The sequence below is a fragment of the Suillus clintonianus genome (genome assembly GCF_016758775.1).
Source record: "Suillus clintonianus strain FC179 chromosome Unknown DEU56scaffold_43, whole genome shotgun sequence".
NCBI classification, from domain to species: Eukaryota; Fungi; Basidiomycota; class Agaricomycetes; order Boletales; family Suillaceae; genus Suillus; species Suillus clintonianus.
Window position 1 is genome coordinate 197,637 of NW_024539267.1, and position 17,502 is coordinate 215,138.

General features: G+C 48.4%; 8 protein-coding genes across 8 annotated transcripts; 4 read left to right on the top strand and 4 right to left on the bottom strand.

Moving 5' to 3' along the window:
• Positions 1-120: 120 nt before the first annotated feature.
• On the top strand, positions 121-1,944 carry DEU56DRAFT_808253 (thioredoxin-like protein). The gene is made up of 5 exons (XM_041353421.1): positions 121-203; positions 255-295; positions 374-895; positions 945-1,327; positions 1,395-1,944. Exons 2-5 carry the CDS (start codon positions 293-295, stop codon positions 1,489-1,491), a joined length of 1,005 nt encoding a protein of 334 aa, XP_041207668.1. The 5' UTR covers positions 121-203; positions 255-292; the 3' UTR covers positions 1,492-1,944.
• An 87-nt stretch (positions 1,945-2,031) lies between these two features.
• Positions 2,032-5,157, top strand: DEU56DRAFT_808258 (major facilitator superfamily domain-containing protein). Its single transcript, XM_041353422.1, has 15 exons — positions 2,032-2,356; positions 2,418-2,574; positions 2,663-2,790; positions 2,845-2,916; positions 2,971-2,988; positions 3,046-3,112; positions 3,164-3,172; positions 3,229-3,389; positions 3,449-3,730; positions 3,794-3,945; positions 4,006-4,167; positions 4,220-4,254; positions 4,307-4,518; positions 4,581-4,730; positions 4,808-5,157. Exons 1-15 carry the CDS (start codon positions 2,314-2,316, stop codon positions 4,999-5,001), a joined length of 1,842 nt encoding a protein of 613 aa, XP_041207669.1. The 5' UTR covers positions 2,032-2,313; the 3' UTR covers positions 5,002-5,157.
• Positions 5,158-5,500: 343 nt separating this feature from the next.
• DEU56DRAFT_913520 (uncharacterized protein) lies at positions 5,501-7,249 on the top strand (the record flags this gene model as incomplete). The annotated part of the gene is made up of 12 exons (XM_041357532.1): positions 5,501-5,573; positions 5,645-5,677; positions 5,730-5,749; positions 5,802-5,816; positions 5,872-5,910; positions 5,966-5,994; positions 6,058-6,071; positions 6,339-6,398; positions 6,454-6,588; positions 6,647-6,878; positions 6,936-6,987; positions 7,046-7,249. 12 exons carry the CDS (start codon positions 5,501-5,503, stop codon positions 7,247-7,249), a joined length of 906 nt encoding a protein of 301 aa, XP_041207670.1.
• A 3,161-nt stretch (positions 7,250-10,410) lies between these two features.
• Positions 10,411-11,292, bottom strand: DEU56DRAFT_808280 (uncharacterized protein). The gene is given in 6 exon segments (XM_041353423.1): positions 10,411-10,521; positions 10,575-10,794; positions 10,825-11,100; positions 11,149-11,187; positions 11,221-11,243; positions 11,259-11,292. 4 exon segments carry the CDS (start codon positions 11,170-11,172, stop codon positions 10,511-10,513), a joined length of 531 nt encoding a protein of 176 aa, XP_041207671.1. The 5' UTR covers positions 11,173-11,187; positions 11,221-11,243; positions 11,259-11,292; the 3' UTR covers positions 10,411-10,510.
• Positions 11,293-12,245: 953 nt separating this feature from the next.
• DEU56DRAFT_738107 (uncharacterized protein) lies at positions 12,246-13,124 on the top strand (the record flags this gene model as incomplete). The annotated part of the gene is made up of 1 exon (XM_041348637.1): positions 12,246-13,124. A coding segment is annotated over one exon (879 nt), but the record flags the coding sequence as incomplete, so codon positions are not given.
• A 110-nt stretch (positions 13,125-13,234) lies between these two features.
• Positions 13,235-14,492, bottom strand: DEU56DRAFT_888299 (GTP-binding protein; the record flags this gene model as incomplete). The annotated part of the gene is made up of 6 exons (XM_041356240.1): positions 14,205-14,492; positions 14,115-14,147; positions 13,897-14,069; positions 13,766-13,848; positions 13,504-13,710; positions 13,235-13,452 (listed from the first exon to the last, which is right to left on the bottom strand). Exons 1-6 carry the CDS (start codon positions 14,346-14,348, stop codon positions 13,235-13,237), a joined length of 858 nt encoding a protein of 285 aa, XP_041207673.1. The 5' UTR covers positions 14,349-14,492.
• Positions 14,493-15,590: 1,098 nt separating this feature from the next.
• Positions 15,591-16,073, bottom strand: DEU56DRAFT_738099 (CHAT domain-containing protein; the record flags this gene model as incomplete). The annotated part of the gene is made up of 1 exon (XM_041348636.1): positions 15,591-16,073. A coding segment is annotated over one exon (483 nt), but the record flags the coding sequence as incomplete, so codon positions are not given.
• Positions 16,074-16,127: 54 nt separating this feature from the next.
• On the bottom strand, positions 16,128-17,166 carry DEU56DRAFT_401040 (uncharacterized protein). The gene is made up of 3 exons (XM_041346038.1): positions 17,083-17,166; positions 16,395-17,019; positions 16,128-16,337 (listed from the first exon to the last, which is right to left on the bottom strand). Exons 2-3 carry the CDS (start codon positions 16,867-16,869, stop codon positions 16,309-16,311), a joined length of 504 nt encoding a protein of 167 aa, XP_041207675.1. The 5' UTR covers positions 16,870-17,019; positions 17,083-17,166; the 3' UTR covers positions 16,128-16,308.
• Positions 17,167-17,502: the final 336 nt, after the last annotated feature.

A 17,502-nucleotide genomic window follows, 5' to 3' on the forward strand; every position in this document is an offset into this window, starting at 1 on the left:
TGTTTTGAAGGCGTCTTTGTGGCATAGTAGGATGGAAATGAAACAAATTTTTTTCGTGATTTTTTTCAGCCCTATGCATAGATTGCGATATTTTGGGCTGCCGAGGGCTATGTTATGACCGCTTAGACAACGTCATCAAAATCCATCCAGATCTGAGATCACTCCAACACAGCAAACTAGCCTAGTGCTTGTTTCAAGCCCTCGTAACTAGTACTATTGCCCTTTGTGCCATTTCATCCTAATTACAGTTACAGCCGCAGTCGTACTAGTGAGCGTAATCTAACTGGACAAGATGGTAAGTGCATTCTCACTCATCGCACACTCACCGCTCACACTCATCGCGCACTCACGCTCACCGCTCATCGCCCCCCAGGACGCCGACATCGAGCACCTAGTCCTCTCAGGCAAACTCTTCGGCACCAACTCCCGCTCCTCCTCCCCCTCACGCAGCCCCTCCCCAACCCTCTCATTCGCATCCGCCTCCTCCTCATCCTCCTCCTCCCACCGACGTGCCCAATACCAACACCAACCCGATCCCAATGCGCACCAAGAATCAATCGGGATGGGTCCCGGACGCACAGGTGTAAAAGGCGTCATCCGCGACCAACACGAAGCAGCTGCGCTCCACGCTGAGCGGCGCGCGCGCGAGATGGAGGAGGTTCGGCGGAAGATGGAGCGAGGGAATTTAGGGGGGAAGACCTTCTTGGAGGAAGAAGCGGAAGATAAGAAAGATGCGCTAGAGTTCGCGATTGCGCTGGGTGAGAAGCGGGATGTGCTGGGTCTTCCGAAAGCGGGGCGATTTGGGCATTTGAGGGAGGTGGGGCGTGCGGGGTTTGTGGGTGCTGTTGAGAGGGAGGATAGAGGTGTTTGGGTTGTTGTGCATTTGTATGAGTCGGTGGGTGCTTTTTGGGTGGGTTGGGGTTTTGGTGCTGATGTGTGCGTAGTCGTTGGATCGGTGTTATGCGCTTGATGAAGTTTTGGCGAGGCTTGCGAGGATTTACCCTGAGACGAAGTTTGTGCGTGCGAGGGCTGCTGCGCTGGGGTTTGCGTCGGCTGCGCCGTCGTCGACGACGGCGTCTCGGGTGAGGTCTAGGTCGGATAAGATGCCTGGGCGGTTTATCGATGATGATGAAGAGGATCCGTATGCTGATGGGGCTGATGAGAAGCCTTATCACGACGACGACGATGACGAGGGAGAACAGGAGGACGACGTCGACACCGACATGCTACCCACACTACTAGTGTATCGCGACGGCGAGCTCGTGCATAACTGGGTACGTGTAGACTGGGAAGCGGGACAAGCGGGCGTCGAGGATTTGCTCGCAAGGTATGTAACTAATCTCATTTCCGTGTCTTCTTTCTCGTATTCAGAACCTCACGCATTTGATTTACAGACGAAATGTTATTTCATCATCTTTCAGGTCGACTGGCAATTGCGGTTTGCCGGAAGATGATGGGGATGATCTGATATGGAGCGATGAAGAACGATGACCCCCCGAGAATCAGTACTCAGTGGCAGACGGCATGGGCTCTTACTGTTCGTTCAGGGTTCCGTGCCATCCAAAAAAAATCATCCCTATCTTTTGTAATTGTTGTCCTCCCTGTTTCGGTGGACTCATTCCCTGGTATCGGGCGCATTTCAACTTCAACGTGATAGGACGTAAAACTTGTTCTTGTATTTCATATATACCCACTGGTAGGACTCCGCAATGAGACCTCATCGCTATCTGATTTTCACGGTGTCGCAGATGTTGTGTAATTTATTTTGCCAGGATCTGATGTAGGTATATGTTACATATAGTGCTTGTCTTTGCCTGGTTTTTCTGCGTGTAATTTGTGCCATTGATTCAGATTCGTACAACTACGTAACTATTGGACTCCAGTGGACGTGTACACCGTGATTTCTCCGAGGAGGGGCCAAGCATGTAATCGCATCTTTGGCCGATGAATCAACCGACGAAGAGATGGGGTGAGAATCGCTTATCAGATAAAGAATGCTCTGACCGGAGAATCCGGTCTCAACGGAGATTACAGCTTCAGCCTAGCACCTACTACTACTCAACGCGGAGGTTCAAACAGTAAGCCGTTTGGTTTTCCAGCTTTGTCCAACGCAAAAACAGCTCATGAGGTCCAACCTAGCTAGCTGGTAGCTCGGTTCAGACGCTGGTGAGATTGAGGGCAGTCCATACGTTATCGCCGGTCCAATTGCCGTCCCGGATATCCGAAAAAGCAGACGTCCTCACCTCAACTTCAACTTGACAACTTGTCGAGTTCGTCATTGAATATTGAATTTCCAATTTCGAACGACGAGCTATGTCTGCAGGCTATTTGCCTATCCCTCAGACGAGCCCTATAGGTATAAATCCGATTCTTCATCCAAAAAGATGTGTTTCCGCTCACAATGCTTCATGAACTAGATGACGGCGATCGTTCAGGCGATGATGCATCGGTCTGCCGGGCTGCACTGGACAGTGAGGTCCTTGCTGCAGAGCAGGACGCACATGCTGGCGTCAAGAAAGTCGAGGCTGCACAGCGTGTGTACGGGCGTTACTCCCGTTGGTGTCTCTTCATCGGGTACGTGTTGTCGCCGCCGTAGAAACGACTTTCAAGTTGCACCTCGTACAGCACGAGTAGACTGATACTGATAGACCGCTATTAATAGCCTTGGACTTGCGTCGTATATATACTCCCTTGATGCTTCGACGACTTATGCATACCTTACATTCGCTACTTCAACTTTCGGCGAGCACAGTCTCATCAGTTCGATCACCGTTGCGCAGTCACTCATTGGTGATTTATGCTTGTCATCCCTCCCAAGGGTGATTATTGACTGAGCATACGCAGTTGCTGTTGGTAAACCCGTGATTGCTAAAGTCGCGGATGTCTCTTCGCGAAGTACTGCCTATGTCGGCGTTTGTGAGTGCAGGGTGTGTTTTGGGCGCTTGTCATTGTTTGACGGTTGATTTCTAGTGATTTTTTACGTTCTCGGTATGTCGTTTGTACGAACTGACTGCAATCAGGATTAACATGGTCTGTCACTGCTAGGCTATACCGTGATAGCTTCTGCTCCCAATGTCGGTACTATTGCTGGGGGCATTGTGTTGTACGCTGTGTATGTTCAATATTTCTTGCGTTCTCATTCTATTTTTACTCGTTTTTCCAGTGGATACACGTGAGCATGGGCTGATGTCACTAGTACAATTCTGGGGATTAATCTACCCGGCTCAGCGGATTGCAACTGCTCACGCAGATTATCATCGCTGACATCACCACGCTCGCATGGCGAGGGCTCGTCGTTTCCCTCGTCTCTGCACCGTTCCTTATCAATGCATTCATTGGCTCAAACATATCCTCGGCAGTACTCCAGCATATCGGTTGGCGATGGGGCTGTAAGTCTTGGGCATTATTTTACCTTGTCATCTTCTCAATTGCATGGTGTGATGCATAGATGCCATGTTTGCCATCCTTGTCCCTATTTCCCTTGCGCCCCTCATTATCACTCTTCTATGGGCAGAACGCAAGGCCAAAAAGCTTGCTCTTCTCGATCCCCCAAAATCACGCAGTCGCAGTAGTTCAAGCCAGCCTAGCCAGAGTGGATCTATGATGGCTCGCTTCCTCCGGTCTGCTGAACAGCTTGACCTCGTCGGACTCGTCCTTCTCGGGTTTGCAGTCTCACTGACCTTACTTCCATTAACGATTAGTCAGACTGTCAAAGGGAGCTGGAAGAATGGTTCGTTGTCTACATTTAAATTTATGATTTCATGGGAGATTGACTGGTGTGCACGAAATGTAGGCTCGATTATTGCAATGCTTGTTATGGGAGTCGTGCTCCTTGCCGTGTTCGGAATCTGGGATCTGTGTTTCGCCAGTAGGCCCGTGATTGCCCCGCGGTTTGTGAGGAATAGAAGCGTTGTATGTGCTGCGTTGATCGGGTTTTTTGACTTTGTAAGTTTCTGTTCACCGACGTTATTGTGCATTGGCAAAATTGATCGTCCGACGTGATAGATGTCGTTCTACCTCACGTTCACGTATCTGTATTCATTTGTCCTGGTGGTGAAACCTTGGTCCCTCGTGAACGCGACGTACTTCATTCAGGCGCAATCCGTTGCTCTAACATTCTTTGGCATCATTGCGGGTGTCAGCATGCGTTTCCTACATCGTTACAAGGTACGTTGATCCTCTATCAAGTACTGCAGTCCAACCCAGCCTTGCACGGTAGTATGTACTCGTCATCGGACTCGTGGTTCGTCTAGCGTAAGTCATACCATCACTCCCACAACATACCCGACCTACACATTCTCTTCAGCGGTGTCGCAATGATGATCCATTCGCGCGGTGCCAACGCCTCGGATGCTGAGCTTGTATGGACCCAGATCCTCCAAGGTTTCGGCGGTGGTTTCGCCGCCGTTTCCTCACAAGTAGGAGCACAAGCATCCGTGCCTCACGCAGACGTGGCGATCATCACGGCGGTCGTGCTCCTAGTGACTGAAATCGGAGGCGCAGTCGGGAACGCATGCGGTATGTTCGCTCTCAGGCATCTCCTGGCACGTTGAATTTGATGGAAACAAACGCACTGATAGCCGGCGCGATTTGGTCGAACACGATGCCAGTCAACTTGGCGAAGTATCTGCCGTGGTTGACTGACGAGCAGCGCGCGGAGCTGTACGGGAGCATAACGTTAGCGGCGTCTTATCCACGCGGCGATCCTGTGCGAGAGGGCGTCATCAATGGTGCGTTTGTTCGGTTTGATGTATACGTAGATGACGCTGCTCACCGGTTTATGGTTGTGGTTCTGGTTATGTTGCAGCGTACGACGATACGATGAAGATCATGGTAACGGCAGCCACCATACTGAGCGTGATACCTGTTTTGCTTGCCCTTGCGATGCCGAACTGGTACTTGGGGGACAAGCAGAATGCGATTGATGCTGCTGATCTTACTGGGAGGTCGGTACTTGATGCGGATGATGTTGAGGATGAGGAGGAGGAGGAGGAGCCGTAGTCCTTATTACCTTAGACTTGTTGGGCAAGACGGCCATTACTTTCTGATTGATGCGCGAGATTGTTTCGTCGTCATACTTATTGTATATATTCCGGTTAAGCCTATTCTGTGACCTTTAATCATTCCGAGAGAAAGGATCAGAATTATGGGCAGGGGGACCGGAAGATTCCGAAGGAGTCCCAGGCTAGTTGAACTTGAACGTGTAGCCACGCTCCGCTTTTGTCTGCGGCGTTGCTCCTTGCTTTTAATTTTGTCTACTCTACCACCGCAGCTTTGTAACCATTTGGAAATATATTCTGATTTCTTCTATCGGATCTCCGCTAGCGCTCCATCAACAAGCTTAGGGTGTTGCTGACAACTGCTATGGGCCCCTTTCTGGTATGTACATGCTGCGATCAATGAAGATTGTGGTTCGAGACACGGCCACCGTCCAGCCTCATCATTACAAAAGCGCTGGATGGTGGTATGTCTTCATGAACTCCATACGTCCCATCCCAATATGACCTACGTCTCAAATGATCCTGCTTGGTGGCCGCTCATCAGTTATGCTCATTTTATTGACTATTTTGAAGGTTCGTAGAGAGCTCTGAGCAAGTGACATGACGATGTTGACTTCACACTATCATTGACTGTGGTTTCGCAGTTGCATCTGCTACTGTAGTGGTATACGATTGGGGTGAGAGAGATGTACTTTATGAGGGATCATTAATATGTATACAGTACTCAAGCATTAACATTCACACAAGAGGTAAGTTGATGTCATGACCTGCGCAGCTATCTCACTAAGAGCGCTCTAACAGGTCGAATTGATATGGGTGAGCAAAGTCCTACGTCAGAAGCAAACATGATAATGCAGTTGACTCGGGACAGAGGCAGCGCTGGTCCTTCATGACCGTTCTTTATATTTGTGTATGTTATGTTATGAGCGCAGTTGACGTCTTGTGCTGACTTCAACATATGCTAGGTTCGCTACATTGGAATACTATATTCCTTGTATGTTTGCGAGGCTAACGAGTTCACACTGCACTGCACTAATAAACTATATTTCACAATCAGCAACCTCATACTGTGTATGTATCCCCAAATACACCATTGTTTCTTCTGACTGGCAACATGTACTACTAGTGTCTCTCCCAGTCCCGGTGACTGACGTTGTGAGTATTCAGTACTGATGCCCGATATCCCCATTCCCATTCAACTACTAACTGCACTCCTGCACAGGGGTAAGTGACAATCTCGGAAAGCGCGATGGTTAGACATGATCGCAACAGTTGTAAGTTCATTTAAAGCATTGAGTCCATCAATGCAAGCAGCACATCTGACATTGGGTTTTTCAGGCAACACCCTTTATTTCATAGCGATATGGGAGCCTGTCGTCGTCAATGCCATGCTGGGCGGTGAGCTGTCCTGCCGTACAAAACTGATACTGACTCGACTGAAATATTATGTAAGTCATCATGATGGCTCGGATACACGCCATGTATGGGCAATCTAAAATTCCATCCACCTTACTCGCTGTACTCCTACTGGTTTCCACGATCGCCACCGGAGTTATGGCGGTAATTGCAAATTTGGGTTTCTCAGGGGGTAAGCTTTAAATATTGATGACAGCCTTGAGCACATGGGACTCATGGACAAATACCAGGGGAGGCCGTGCTTTCTGGTTACCATGTCTGTGCTTACAGAATTGACATAGACGCGACGGATCTCAATGACGACGTGATCATACCCACTGCTATATGGGAGATCCTCAATCTTTTTCTTGCAGTCTGGATTGTTATAAAGCACCTCCGTGACCTGCGACAATTGCAGAGAGGATCGATCATTGAGGACTGTTTCGTGATCTTAATAAGAAGTCACGCGCTCTACTTTCTAGCGTGAGCTCGATTATTTGGATCTTGTTACCTTGTTTCGCTGAAGTTCTGCATGGCTAGCTTTGTCCTCGTGGCTTGCTTCACTCTTGGGGGACTTTCTCCGTCTATGATGGTGCGCTGCGAGTCTGCTACTAGCATCTGCATCTGATCACTCCTGATCATGTATATAGAACACATCTACTTGGAGAACTAGTTTGTATAATGGCATTCTCAACATCGCCCAGGTGTTCCAGATGTTTGTGCTGGGACCACGTCTGATCCTCGACGTTCGTGAATATAACGCTAAGCTCGTGGCCAGGTCCGACGAAGGAACACACATGACATCCCTTGCTTTCCGGACTGGTGGAGATGCGTTGACTGGCGGAGATGTGTAGCACTGGAAACCATCCAAGTGATCAACCTCGGGTAGTGGGCAGGGAGTATGTATATATTTGATTTTGAGTTTTGTTGTGGTATTTACATATAGGTTGGAGGATATAGGACCTTCGTCGTCAACCCATGCATGCACGGAGCCTCCCAATGCTCTCGCAATCATTGAACGAATGCGGATTGATTGCGGCCGCGCTGCCAACTGCCTTAGTCACCTTGATGCATTCATTTCCGACTGCCGTCCCACTTCAAAGCTTCCTCTCGCACCTACCTATGCTCCAACTGTCTTACTAACTGAATTCGACAAGCTAAACCGTCACAATAATCTTCTATTTGAAAACCTTCTGTTTGAGGGCTAGCATAATCGCCTCATCGTCCTACTCCAAACCAACATAGATGCGGCCATGGCGCACATATAACATAACATCGCATCACGTCTAATAATACCAGTGCTTGTTATCGCTAAGCCCTCAAACGCCCTCCGCTCCATCAGTGATTTCACTGATACGGCGAATTCAAGAAGCTTTCGAGAACTTGAACGGCATTGCCAGAGGTCACCGACTCGGTGACCTCATCGGCGGTCACGTCATCATTCCACAGAAAAATCTGCCCATCAAAAGATTTCGCCTTGATGGAATGATGCTTTTGTGCGTATGGTATTTTTTCGATCGATAGGTGACGATGCGGAAGTTGGCTTATGTATAGCAACAGGCATATTCTTTCTCCTTACAGTGCAAGCCTGGATTGCTATCATGCAAAGGCCTCGATATGTGGGGGTGGGGGGAATGCAGATCATCGTCACGCGCTTCTGTTCTACGTCTTCATCACGTTGCTTCTTCAGTGGTCCATTGGCTTCGCAAGGAATTCAGAACCAGAAGACGTAGCTGCCTCAATTGTCGACATTGATTTAGCTACCACACTTTCAACATGCCACTTCATTCAACTTCACTCCAACCGCAACGTCCCGACGGTATTTCATTCCTTGTCAAAACCGTATACTCTTTATTTATACCGCACTGCTCAACCACTACCCAGAACCAACCATACCAATCAACTCGGCAACGAAACTACGGATTGTGCCATCAAAACTGCGAAAGCAGGAGTATGACTCATTGTCGCAACGTGCCAGTGACTCCACCTTCTAGCTACTCTTTTTTATCAGTAGGTTCGCAGAATCCCTATGAGTAATACAAAGGGTGAGTCGTGGAGCTGAATCAAGCTAACAATCTACACTCACAGATACACAAACCAATTCGACTATGCCACTGCAGCAATCCGAGGACTTCTTGCAAGGCCGGTATGCTTTAACGCATGCACTGACAGACATAGATGCTGTTAAAGCAACAATAACGGCGAGGACGGAGAAACGCATTATGTGTGCGAGGTGATGTGGGATCTGATCTCAAATACTATGTCTGATTATGGGAGGACAAGGTAAGAAGATGGGGCTTGCTTTTATATCCTGAGCATAGTAGCGTGTAGACCTTGACAATCTGCCTGTCGGTTTTGGCAGAAAGGTTACGCCTAGCGGATAGCAGGGGATCACTACGAGAGTCTATACATAACCTGGCAGATCCCCAGTCCGAGGGATGAACAATGCAGAATATGTAAGAATGAGACGGCGGGGATGTATAGTATTTTACGCAATGCCCATGTAAACCGCAACGTCCCGACGATAGACCATTCCTTGTCAAAACCGTATACATCTTTTTTAATACCGCACTGCTCAACCACTACCCAGATCCAACAGTGTCAATCAACTCAGCAACGAACTACGGATTGTGCCATTAAACACAGCATAAATGCGAAAGCAGGAGTGCGACTCATTGTCGCAACGTGCCAGCGACTCCGCCTTCCAGCTACTCCCCTCTACCAGAAGGTTCGCAGAATCCCTATGAGTAATACAAAGAGTGAGTTGTAGAGCTGAATCAGTCTAACAATCTACACTCACGAATTCACAAACCATGCTACTGCAGCAATCCGAGGACTTCTTGCAAGGCCAGTATGTGTCAATGCATGCACTGACAGACATAGATGCTGTTAAAGCAACAATAACGGCGAGGACGGAGAAACGCATTATGTGTGCGAGGTGATGTGGGATCTGATCTCAAATATTATATCTGAGTATGGGAGGAGAAGGTAAGAACACGGCTTGCTTTTATATCCTGAGAGTAGTAGCGTGTAGACCTTGACAGTCTACCTGTTGGGTTGGCAGAAAAGTTACGCCTGGCGGATAGCAGGGGATCACTACGAGAGTCTATACATAACCTGGCAGATCCCCGGTCCTAGGGATGAACAATGCAGAATATGCAAGAATGAGACGGCGGGGATGTATAGTATTGTACGCAATGTCTATGGAAGCTGTAAACGTCGTTAGCGTACGTGTTCATCCCAGCTGGAATATGGATATTGCCGAGGGAAAAGGTAAGACCTGATTCTTTCGTGGCCCTGCGAAGTCCTGGCACTAATGAAAATGCGGAAGACGTCTTGGGAGATGTAGTAGCCCCACACGGAACCAGTGTCGGAACGAACTGTATACGGACAACTCGGTGTTGTTTGCCTTGTAGGTGGAAGAAGCACTATACTTGAGATGAAGGAAGCCTGTGATAGGTATGCACGCACTTCAAACTGGGGACTCGGACGTTGCGGGACGTTGCTCGGCCTGACCCGCCGTTGAGTGAATCATGTGCGTTAATATCAAACGTGGATTTTCTCACCGAAGACAGCCCTGAGTTAATGAGGTGGAGTGCGAAGCTCGCCCTAGTATAACACTTCAGTGTTTGTAGTACTGGCAAGCTACCGCGACAGGGACTTGTGATTCATGAAGTTCTCGGTAGCCTTATTTGGACAACGACGTTGTCGGGGACGTTCCATGTGTCTCTGTAGAGTATAATTATGAAATGACAATTAACGAGATGTCGTTATGAAAAATTCACGCAAGTTGAGAAAAACTGTGCAGCAGAAGTGAGTCAATGATACGCAATTCTGACCCGACCAATCGGACCAGACGTAGTTGGGAGATACATCAAGCTGCTGTTAGAGACATAGTACGCCTAACCGCTGTCTCAGCTAAATGACCAGCATGCTTCACGCGTATATACGCCAAACCAGAGATTAAGTCTCATAATTGCATGTGATTGTACAAAGTTCGATAGTGCCACACCCCTCAAAACTTGAACCGCCCTCGACAGACCATTCTAGAAACCCTCATTTGCCTCCAGAATATGACTCCAAGCATCACCTACGTCGTGATTCATTGACTGGCATCAAGGTCGTGCTGAAGACGAATAAATCAGCGGGATTGCCACAATCATGAGAGTTGAAATATACGCAGGCGATGCTCTAAAGTGATTGCAAGAATTCTTTCGATTAAACCCGAGCAATCCATAGGTTGTTTCGCCATCTCCTGAGAGCATTCAAAGGACTCTTTCACCTTGCCCTGAGAGGGTTTGAAAGATTGTTTTTTCTTCCTCCGGAAGCGTCCAAACAGTAGCTTTGCTTTCCAATTAGACGAGTTTCCTTCATTTGTGTGGACGGCAGTGCCCACAGGCTCTTGATTTGTGTGGACGGCAGTGCCCACAGGTTCTTGATATGCGTGAACAGCAGTTTTCACTGAGTCCCTGACAGTAATTGCATACGGAGAAGCCATATACCGCCCGAGAGCAACATTAAAAGAGGGAACAGATTCTTGCTGGTCCTTAAGATGGCGTCGCTGGTCGAAAACGTAGAAAGAGTGTTCGAAAATAATGACAGCAGCTAAATGATTGAAAATGAGCAAGTTCACTGCAATGCGGCCTGAAGATTCACCAGAACCAAGCTGGAAAATTTGCTCAAATGGTGATGCACTGGCAGAAGTCTGGTACATTTAAACATATGTGTACAGCCTGTGACCAATTGAACGCACCACAGAGAGTATCCTAGACCGCATCTCCGTACGTTGATCGCCGTAAAGCTGAAGTGATGATGGAAAGTTAAAAATCGTCACCCTCTGCTGAGGACCAATACACTCACATTCTGTCAATGAATAAAGTCTTCGGTCAGCATGGCTAAGGCCAAAGGAGGATGAACAAACTCACTTCCTATGAATGGATCAGCGATGTCATTGGTGAGAAAGGCTGGAGGGATGAGACACTCACAGTCTGTTAAGGAATGCGCAATGTGAGTAATAAGCAAAGCTCGAGCCCCACGGAGGATTAAAACACTGACAGCCTGTGAGCGAGCGAGCAATGTCACAAGTGAGCAAGGCTCGAGCTCGACGGCAGACGAACACACTCACATCCTGTCAACGTGGATCGGCAATTTCACCGGTCAGCAATGCTACAGCTCGACAGAGGATCGATGCGCTCACAATCTGTGAACGGGTGGGCGATGTCTTCCGTCAGCATGGCTAGAGCTTGACGGCGGACCGACCAACTCACATTCTGTGAACGGGTGGGCGATGTTTTCAGTAAGCATGGCTCGAGCTTGGCAGCGGATAGACCAACTCACAATCTGTCAACGAATCACCCAACGTACTTGGTCAGCAGGGCTCAAAATCGACAGCGGATGAAGAAACTCACACCCTGACAATGGATCAACAGTTGCGTCAGTGAGCAGGACAGGAGGTCGACTGAGGATGATCACGCTTACAAGCTATCAACGAATCAGGCATTCTTTCGGTGAGTATAACTCAAGGCCGGTGAGGGATGAGTATACTCACATTCTACCGGTGGATCAGAAATTCCTTCACTCAGCAAGACCCGAGCTCTAGGAAGGATCAACACTCACATCCTGTCAACGGATGGGCAACGACTTGGATCAGCATGGCTCGAGCTCGAAGGAGGATCAAGACACTCACACGCTGCGAAGAGTGGACAACGATTGGAATCAGCATGGCTCGAGCTCGAAGGAGGATCAAGACACTCACAAGCTGCGAAGAGTGGCAACGACTTGGATCAGCATTGCTCGAGCTCGAAGGAGGATCCAGACACTCACGTCCTGCGAAGAGTGGGCAACGACTTGGATCAGCATGGCTCGAGCTCGAAGGAGGATCAAGACACTCACACGCTGCGAAGAGTGGGCAACGACTTGGATCAGCATGGCTCGAGCTCGAGGGAGGATCAAGACACTCACAGCCTGCGAAGAGTGGACAACGACTTCGATCAGCATGGATCGAGCTCGAGGGAGGATCAAGACACTCACAAGCTGCGAAGAGTGGGCAACGACTGGAATCAGCATGACTCAAGCTCGAAGGAGGATCGGGACACTCACAAGCTGCGAAGAGTGGGCAACGATTGGAATCAGCATGAATCAAGCTCAAAGGATGATCAAGACACTCACAAACTGCGAAGAGTGGACAACGACTTTGATCAGCATGGTTCGAGCTCGAAGGAGGATCAAGACACTCACACGCTGCGAAGAGTGGGCAACGAGTTGGATCAGCATGGCTCGGGTTCGAAGGAGGATCAAGACACTCACAAACTGCGGGGAGTGGGCAACGACTTGGATCAGCATGGCTCGAGCTCAAAGGAGGATCAAGACACTCACGTCCTGCGAAGAGTGGGCAACGACTTCGATCAGCATGGCTCGAGCTCGAAGGAGGATCAAGACACTCACGTCCTGCGAAGAGTGGGCAACGACTTCGATCAGCATGGCTCGAGCTCGAGGGATGATCAAGACACTCACGTCCTGCGAAGAGTGGGCAATGACTTCGATCAGCATGGCTCGAGCTCAAAGGAGGATCAAGACACTCACGTCCTGCGAAGAGTGGGCAACGACTTCGATCAGCATGGCTCGAGCTCAAAGGAGGGTCAAGACACTCACAGCCTGCGAAGAGTGGGCAACGACTTCGATCAGCATGGCTCGAGAGCGAACGAGGACCAACAGACGTACTATCTGTGAAAAAACAGCCAACATAAATGAGAGTAACTTTCGAACATTCCCATCATCTTACCCAAATATTTGGAAACCAGGCACCCAATTTAGCTATTGTTTCCTCAGATGAGATTTTCTTATCTGGGGCAACAAGCTCTGCAAGTGTCCTGGACGATAGTCAATAATGCTCGCGGCAGGCAAATGATGGGTAGATACTGCTCAACTGCATATTTCATGCAGAGTTCTAAGTTGGTCTGCTGGGTCGAGACGAACAATTGCTGAAGGACTCGATCATCTAAAATTCCAGCGGTCCGTTCGATGAGTGGCCCGCAATCAGCATCATCCTTGTTCATGTCTAATGGATCAACAGTCATCATGCATCAGACTTCGATGATCTACAGCTTACCTGGGAGGCAGACGTGGCATTTTGGAGGCCGTCGGATGGTCTTTGGGTCGTATAGAGACTTCACTTGTGTCCCGTTCGCAAATGAGTCCTCGGCGTGCTTTGGGGCCAGTCGTTTGGCATCTTTCCTCAACATTCCGTTTTCTGTCAGTCGTGTGAATTCAGTAGCGTAGAGTGCGTCGAATTTGGTAAATAGTACGATAACTGGAACTGAGGATCCAAGTCGCGAATCAGTCGATGATTAACGGACAGGTCCAAAGCTTACTGCTTCCAGTGTCGCAGCGGGAGAAGAATTTGGTTTCAGCTTCAGTAAAACAGCGGCTTGCCTGATCCATAGGTATGCAATACCTATGTCAAAGCAGTGAGCCAGTGAATGTCGCCAACTCGACCAATTACCATATAGCGTGGATTCTATCCTTGATATCTACTTTCTTCGAACGATCTGCAATAAATTTGTTCATCTTGTCATACTCGGATTCCCCGCCTGCTTCAAAACCGCACGAATCATGAAAGATGAATCCTGGGTTGGTTTGAAACGCCAGTTCGTTCTCGATGTCGTGCTCTCCACGCTGAGAAAATGTCAGTTGATGTTGCCGACTAATGGTACACGTTACCTCTCTAGATGCGGTCAAAACAGCAGCATCGATCTGATGTCGATGAGACAGCCGTCACTATTAGCCTCGTACTAGCATCGTGATGCGCACCTTTTCCCCAGCGCTATTAAATATTTCAGGGTTCTCTTTTGTATTGCACACCCTCTGGAGGATGGTAGTTTTCCCTGCATTCGCTCTTCCTATGATGAGAATTCGAAAGCGATTGATCTTCTTTTTTATCTTTGAAGAATCCATGAGGAAAGGTAAATGGTAGTAATGGGACTGAGCGGTGAGAAATGTTCGGCGCTGAGAGTAGTAGACTTTTAACCGCTATCGGTGTGTGAGTTCTGTGAGCGCTCTTAAGCTTGTCAAACCTAGATCTAGTGGGCAATGGGTTGTGCGTACCATGAGCCGTACACAACTCGCCTCCGAAGTCTGAAGGCTGTATTGTACAAGCCTGTATATTGCAAAATAACGACATCCAACCCATATGCATTAGGCATACATGAACATGGGGAACCAGCAGGAACTAGTGCGAATGTCAATGTCATTCTATTCAGTCTTCCTACAACTAAGTAGGTCAGACAAATTTACCCCCGGCGATCTGTTAAAACTCAGATTGAAAACAGTAGTATTACCCTCCAAGAAGATGCTCACAGGTGGAAATGACAAGGTCTCGTTTCGGTTTCACGAATAGATATACAAGGTCATGATATACGCCGGTTTTCAAGCATGGTGAGTCAGTGACTAGCTTTCCGGGACGAAACGTTCAAAATACGGGGTATCAGGGAAATGACAGAAGATTACTTACCAGGGAAATTTAATGCCCCGGGGACGAGGAGCCCTGGACTACGAATGTGAGCACGCCGGGGGACCAGGTTGTTTCTGCAGCCTAATTGCGTGGATGAGCAGGGTAACTTGCCTATTACCATGTCATGATCCTTAGATGTCCCAAATATGCGAGATCTGGACTAAGAAAACTTCATGACTCCTCCATTAACCGAACGCGTCGCAGCAGGCGAACTATGCGTGACCCAGGTTATACACGGTATAGACGTATTGAAAAACTGATGAGGTTTACTTCTAGATCGTGTATATATCCTTCAAGTTGGGCCCGCTTCTGCCAGTGTGCTACGGTCTAGTCCGTTGACAATCTTGACCATTGAGCTACGCATGCTTAGCCAAGGAGGGTGGTGCCACGGCCTATGATATTCATGTATGTCTTGATTAATTAAGACCTTGATGTATTCGAAGGAAAACAACTTGCTGCCCATGCTAATTGATCATCGCTACCTCCAAGTTGACTGAGTAAGGCTAAATCGATTGTGCTTGGAAGTATGTTACCACCCTCAATTCTCGTGTAGTGAATACACTCAGTGAGTGGATCGATCCGCATCCATTAATCAACTTAAATTTCACGCGTATCACTAACATTCAAGATCGCAATCTGAGACACTGGCAACGGTTGGTGCAGTCAGCCCATTAAATTCGTTCAAACTAAACACTTATATGTACAAACACAATCTGCTGTTCCAGCGGAATCTTCTTCCGCAACGATTTCATAGCTTTGTGCAATGCTACCGCAGCGCGCGTGCAGTCCAATCTCCCCGAACCATCAATCAGATGTTCATAAAACACAGAAACAACCTGGCGTGCAACATCGTCGTCGACAGTCCACATGGAACCGAATCCGCTGCGAAATCCAGAGAATTGCATCGCCGCAGCGAGATTAATTGCTTCATCTGGGCTCGACTTATCACCCACGGTAGTATGGCAAGCCGATAAGAATGCAAACTCCGGGTTCTGCCAGTGAGATCGGATGATCTCCCTGATCTTTAAAGGCCCGTCGCGCATTGCGAAGGAAGATTCAAATGGGTCCTTTGGATTTGGTATTCCATGGCAGGCCAAGTGAAGCCACTGATTCTGGCCCAATGCATCGAATGCTCCTTGCACTGTCGCATCACTGTCCTCGAGCGATGTGAAGGACACAACGGGCGCGAGACGCTGAGCGACGACGGCTAGCTCAGAAGTGAATGGCCAGCATGCTTCACGCACTTATACACCATACCAGAGATAAAGTGCCATATTGCATGATTGTACAAATTTGATACAGTGCTACACCCTTCAGAAGTTGAACCGCCCTCGCCAGACAACCCTAGAAACTCGCACTCGCCGCCAGAATACATCAGCTCAACTCCGAACATCATTGACGTGGTCATGCACTGCCTGGCATCAAAGGTCTTGCTGAAGACAAACAAATCAGCGCGATTGCAACAACAATGAGAGTTTTTAAAAACATACGTAGACGATGCTCTAAAACGATTTTATAAACCCTTTCAATTAACTCCGCCTTCTTTTGAGAGTAATCCTTCTGTTGAGAGTAATCCCTCTCCCGTGAGGGTTCAATAGAGCGTTTTGCCTTCCTCCGCAAGAGTCCAAACAACAGCTTTGCTTTCCAAGCAGGCATTTGCTTTGCGTGGACGGTAGTGCCCACAGCTTTCGCGACAGCAGTGCTCACAGCTTCTGCGACAGCAGTTGCATGTGGAGACGTCAAGTACTGCTCAAGAGCAATGTAAAAAGAGGGAACAGCCTCTTTCTGGTCCTGAGGATTAAGCCGCTGGTCGAGAATGTAGAAGGAGTGTTCGAAAATAATGATAGCAGCTGAAAGATCAATGATAAGCCGGCTCATTGAAACGTCGCCTGAAAATTTACCAGAACTGAGCTGAACAGTTGTCTCCAATGGTGATGAGCCAGAGGCCTGGCGTATTTCCAACATGAGGATTGTGTGTTCATCTGTGACCAACTGGACATACCACAGAGAGTATCTTAGATTGCATCTCTGCACGTTGATCGAACGAAAGCTGGTGAAATCACGAAGGAAAGTTGAAAATCGTCTCCCTCCGTTGAGGATCGGTATACTCACATTCTGTCAATGAATGATATCTTTAGTCAGCATGGCCTAGGGTCAAAGGAGGATGAACAAACTCACCTCCTATTGATGGATCGGTGGTATCGTTGGTGAGCAAGGCTCAAGGATGAAACACTCACATACTGTCGATAAACGGTATCTTCGGTCAGCATGGTCTGAGATCAAAGGAGGATGGTTAAACTCACGTCCTATTGGTGGATCGGTGATATCGTCAGAGTGAGCAAGGCTCGAGGATCAAACACTCACGTTCTATTGAGGGATGCGCGATGTCAGTGATAAGTATGACTTGACCCCAACGGCGAATCAAGCCACTCACAATCTGTCAACGGATCAGCAATGTCTTCGATCAGCTTGACTCGAGGTCGACGGAGAGTAGGATACTCACACCCTGGAAACAGATTGGCAATTGCTTCAATGAGCAAGGCGGTAGGTCAAGAGAGGATGAATACACTAACAAACTATCAACGACTTGGTGAGTAC